The 5,709-nt window shown below is 44.6% G+C and overlaps 1 protein-coding gene across 1 annotated transcript; it reads left to right on the forward strand.

The window, feature by feature from the left end:
- Positions 1 to 522: 522 nt before the first annotated feature.
- LOC104961294 (junctophilin-1) lies at positions 523 to 5,208 on the forward strand (the record flags this gene model as incomplete). The annotated part of the gene is made up of 2 exons (XM_010789562.1): positions 523 to 1,123; positions 4,443 to 5,208. Coding segments are annotated over exons 1-2 (1,145 nt in total), but the record flags the coding sequence as incomplete, so codon positions are not given.
- Positions 5,209 to 5,709: the final 501 nt, after the last annotated feature.

Consider the following 5,709-nt stretch of genomic DNA (forward strand, 5'->3'; position numbering starts at 1 on the left):
ATAACAGGACCATAAATCCAATATTTATCACTGCTTCCCATTTATATTTGTATTCTTATTGAGTCATTTTGAAGTCACATGGGCTTTTGCAATCATAACCAAAACACGCTGTGCACCCACTCACTGCAACACACACTGTGTTACCTCCTGACAGTAAAAAGACTATCCAAAGATCCCAAGATGCACTAGTTTTCCTCCAATTAAATATCTTGTAGTCAAAACCTTGGGAATACAATCAAACAGTATGTTGCACTATGTTTATTATTCTGTAAAACAGCCGTTAAAAATTATTGTCATGGGGATTAATGTGTAACTATGGCTTACAAGAGTATCATAAACCAATATTACAATTATTTGAGTATTAAGAGGAATTGTAATGTTGGAATTGAAAGTAAAAACATTTAAGAGAGGGAGGTTTTGGCTCTTCCCTGAGGGGGGAGGTATAGAGTTAAAAGGGGGAGGTCTTTGTATCTTGACGTTGCGATTGGCCCAGTGTCTCTCCTCGGCAGCGACTGGCCTCCTCTCTCTCCCTCTGATCAGTGGGTGAGAGAGGGGGGAGAAAGCAGCACACAGCGGAGAACCCGGCGTGCGCCTCCGGTAAAAAAAAAACCGCCCGCGTTCACACCTTCCCGCGCCGTTACGCATGTGGACGTCCAGCCTCACCCTGCTCTCTGTTTCTGCCCCTTCCAGTGGTCATCCTCTGGTCGGATCGTCCTGTGCATCTCACCTGGATCCTGACTCTGAATGACGGGCGGAAGGTTTGACTTCGACGACGGTGGCACTTACTGCGGGGGGTGGGAGGATGGAAAAGCCCACGGACACGGCATCTGCACCGGACCCAAGGGCCAGGGCGAGTACGCGGGGTCCTGGTCGCACGGATTCGAGATAGTGGGGGTGTACACCTGGCCCAGCGGGAACACCTACCGGGGCTACTGGTCCCAGGGGAAGCGGCATGGACTCGGTGTGGAGAATAAGGGGAAGTGGATGTACCGCGGGGAGTGGAGTCATGGCTTTAAAGGGAGATACGGGATCCGCCAGAGCCACAACACACCTGCGAGATACGATGGCACCTGGAGCAACGGGCTGCAGGACGGGTACGGGATCGAGACCTACGGAGATGGCGGTGAGACATCCTTAATGTGTGTGTATGTGTGTGTGTCGCTTTAACAGCTGATGTGAGGATGCTCATGGAGATGCATCATGAGTCTGATATGATCTGTGTTGATATGGCGCACTGCGCAGTGGTCAAGCATCATCATGTACCCCCCCTTCCCTAAAATATGACTTCTTTCTTATCACTGTGTTTACTCGCTGATACAGATTCATGTAATGGGTCCTCTTCCAATGCTCCTCTCGTTTGGCAGCTACCGGTTGCTGCTCATATGACAGAGGGAGGGGGGTGGTACCATGCCCCGGATAGTTTGAAATCAGAGCAAATCAGTCGGTTTGGAGCCAATAATAGCCAGAGTATCACCTCCTCCTCTATCATTTCACACTCAGCTGCAATGACACACCTCTTAAATTGAAGCTTTTGAATGAATGCTAACATTTCCAAAGATTGATTTGAGATGGTGCCTCTTTTAAAGATAGTTCAGAGGTGTTTTCACTGGGGATGCACCATATGGATGTCTTTTAAGCCAATACTACCTGATCCTCATGTGTTATATCAATAAGATAACCTGTAACTTCACATGATTGTGGTTTAAAAACATGAAGCTTATCATGCACACCTGAAATGTGGGATTGAATATCCCATAACTCTAACTGACAAGTTGTTAACGCAAGGAAAACAAAGAAATTGCATTTATTGTTACACTGCAACATACATCGATATACACTGTAAGACATGTCAATGTATTAAATACCCAATAATACGGCTTGGTCTGCAGATAACAGACAATCATTTAGTAGACTGACCCTATAATGTCATTGTAAACAACTTTTTTTTGTACATGCATCCCCATTTACTCCCAAATAGATTATGTTTATGATCATTTATTGGTACTATATTGTGCATCCCTAGTTTATACACCTTGGATGCATTTTCTGATTTTCTACATCTCTTTTTAAACTTAAGAGCTTTCCACTGTGCTGAAAACACACATACATCTGTCATCCACGATTCAACCAAGTGAGAGGTCAGTGAAAGGGTGTGTTCACAGCCTGTATTAGACCTGTGTGTTCAGAAACAGCCGGTATCACAGACTCTAAACACTACACACACACAGTCCTTTCTGGTTATGAAACCTCTTAAGTCTTTGGGCGATTTGTGAGCATCCTCTCCTGACGGGGCCCGTATGCTGCACAGTAAATGCCTCACATATGATGGCTGCAGAGGGTCGGGCTTGTGCAATCAGCTGATCCAGAGGCAGAACATCTGGCTGTCTGACCCCGAACATCCTGATAAGTTGATCTGCAGGGTCACCCAGCGCAGAGCCAGCCTGTTAATCTCGCCCTGTTGATCCTCGCCGAGTCCTGCCCGCCTCGTGTATCGCTTTCTCTTTGAATCTCCCCATTATGGATTATTTAATTGTTTTCCTCAATGAGATTGGAGCGCCGGCTTAACGGGCCTTTCTTATTACTCGGATCATGGTTGTAATACGACGCTCTGAAGAAGCTACAGTAGGACAGCACATGCTCACTGGGCTCAGCGGCACATTAATGAAGTATTGCTCTCATTATGTGACTCATAGCAACTCCTGGTCGTCACAGACAAGCGGCGGCTGTCAATGGGGGAGTTATTGGCCGCCTGAAAATAGGCCCCGAGCTGAGTGATTCACATTCATCCCAAGTGATCCTCAGTATCAGTACCTTAATCAAATCTCTGTGATTGAGTTATGCTCACAGTCCCAGATCTGAAGGGAAGGAGAGAAAACATTTCATTAGCCGACATCCTCCGCTGCAAGGCTCCTCTCAAAGACTGGTGTGGAGGATATCTGGCCAGAGAAATGCAGAGGAAACAGACAAACCTTCTTCATAAAAAGGAATTGAAACTTGGTGTCACTTAAAGGGTTGATTCTACCCTGGAACGAGTTGAAAGCATTCGTATAATAGGTTAAGCTATTAATACGAAGTTATCAGTGACACTTGAAGTAGCTACATGTATTTAAAGCAAATAGACATTTTGATTTCATTTAGAGAATATAGCGTAACATATGAAGTAACATGTAAACAATACAGTTATGTAAAAGTTGCATGAAAACTTAGAATTGAGCACAGAAGTTAAAGCTAAAAGTAATGACAAAGAAGTTCAAATGATGAGCATAGTAGGATACTCAGTGGCTGTTAACCCTTTCCATAAATAGCTAGCCTAAAATAGTTAGTTCAAAATAATAAACAGTTGCAAATAGTTTGTTTGAAGTAGTGGATAAACAGTCAGGTTAACTATTGACCTTCAAGTAAGAGATAAAGTGGAAAAATTAAGACAAAATAAATTGATTGAAAGTTAAAAAAAAGTTGGTGGTAATGTCTTTTTATGCTGTGTCGTACCAGCTGATGCTAACTGTCTTTGAATTGATCAGTGAGTGATTGATAACATGAGGTCGTAAAGTAATGAATTATCCCAAATAGTGCTGTTCACTCTAAGCAAGCAGAAATATAACATACTGTAGCTTCTACCAAGTTGAACGCCGATTTCCTTCAAGAAACCTCAAGATGATTTACATAGTAGGACAGGAAAGAAGTTATCTTTGCTTGTTTCATGAACAATTTAAATAGTTTGCTATCTTTAAAGTATTCAAAAGCATTCACATGAACAACTTGTGAGACGTGTGAGAAGAAGTCCCACTCCATGCTTTATTAAAGGGGTCATAAGGTCAACATTTTAAACTCCATCAGGAATTGGTTTTCTAACCTTTTTGTATTTCTTTCATCCTTCTCTTTCAATCATGTTGCATCCCCAGACAACACATGTCCCTGTTTCACTGTTACCCCAACCCATCTTTGACCTTTAAACCACTTTTCTTTACAATTCCCAGAATTAGGATATTTAAACCTGTTTTAAGACTTTGTTGAGTCTTTGGCCTTTAAAACACTTTTAAAGGGGTCATAAGGTCAACATTTTGAAATCCATCAGTAAGTGTAGTGTTGTAACTAATCTGATCCCCATGTCTCCGCCTCCTCAGGAACCTATATATCAGGGTCTCTTTGCTTGTTTCATGACAATTTCTTTATGGTTTTCAAAAGTATTCACATGAATAACTTGAGAAGGAAAACTCATTGAAACATGTGAGGAGAAGTCACACTCAATGCTTCATTAAAGGGTCATAAGGTCAACATTTTGAAATCCATCAGTAAGGGTAGTGTTGTAACTAATCTGATCCCCATGTCTCCTCCTCCTCAGGTACCTATCAAGGGGTCATAAGGTCAACATCCATCAGTTAAAAACCATCAGGAAGTGGTGTAGTTGTAACTAATCTGATCCCCATGTCTCCTCTCCTCAGGTACCTATCAGGGTCAGTGGATGGGGGGAATGCGACACGGTTACGGCGTGCGTCAGAGCGTCCCGTACGGCATGGCGACTGTTATCCGCTCTCCTCTGCGCACCTCCTTGGCCTCGCTTCGCTCCGAGCAGAGTAACGGCAACGTGCTGCAGGACCTCTCCTCGCCCGGCGACGCGCCCGCAGGAAGTCGCGGCGGCTTCGTGCTGAACTTCCACTCCGACAGCGAGGTCGTCACCAAGAAGAAGGGCCTCTTCCGTCGTGGATCGCTGTTCGGGAGCCTCCGGCAGCTCAGGAAATCTGACTCTCGGACGTCCATCTCCAGCAAACGCAGCTCCGCGAGAAGTGACGCCGCAATGAGTCGCATCAGCTCAAGCGACGCCAACTCCACCATCTCTATCGGTGACGGAGAGCTGCCGGACGAGGATTTACCGCTGGAGGACCACGTGGACGCCACCACCACCGAGACCTACATGGGCGAGTGGAAGAACGACAAGCGAAACGGATTTGGAGTTTCGGAGAGATCCAACGGGATGAAGTACGAGGGGGAATGGCTGAACAACAAGCGCCACGGGTACGGGTGCACGGTTTTCCCAGACGCCACCAAAGAAGAAGGGAAGTACAAAAATAACGTGCTGGTGCGTGGAATAAGGAAGCAGTTGATTCCTCTTAAAAACCCCAAAACCAAAGAGAAGGTGGACCGAGCCGTGGAGGCGGCGCAGAGAGCGGCAGCCATCGCCAGGAGTAAAGTGGAAATAGCTGCTTCCAGGTAATAATAATAATAATAATACATGACACTTATGTAGCGATTTTCTAAAAACGCAAAGACGCTTTGACAGAGAATCAAATTAAAAACGAAAAAAAATACATTAAAGGTGGGGTAGGTAAGAATGGAGAAACCAGCTGGAGTGCGCTAGAGTTTGAAAATACACAATCAGATGATTGGTCGTGCTTTTTACAGCGCTACGGCTTCCACAGAGGACATTTTTTTATGTATTTATTGTCAAAGCATTTAATGTATTCATTGCTATCGGGATGTTAAGAGCATTCCATGGAATATAACAAAAAGTGTTTCTGAAGTGAATTACCTACCCCACCTTTAAGAGACAAACAAAAACAGCAAAGAGGGCAGGGGGGGGGGTCAGAGGTTGAATGCAGTGTTGAACAGGTGGGTTTTGAGGGATTTTTTGAATGCGGTGAGAGAGGAAGATTATCTGGTGTGTGTGTGTGTGTGTGTGTGTGTGTGTGTGTGTGTGTGTGTGTGTGTGTG

The sequence above is a fragment of the Notothenia coriiceps genome, unplaced genomic scaffold (assembly GCF_000735185.1).
Source record: "Notothenia coriiceps isolate Sejong01 unplaced genomic scaffold, NC01 NC01_scaffold00033056, whole genome shotgun sequence".
NCBI classification, from domain to species: domain Eukaryota; kingdom Metazoa; phylum Chordata; class Actinopteri; order Perciformes; family Nototheniidae; genus Notothenia; species Notothenia coriiceps.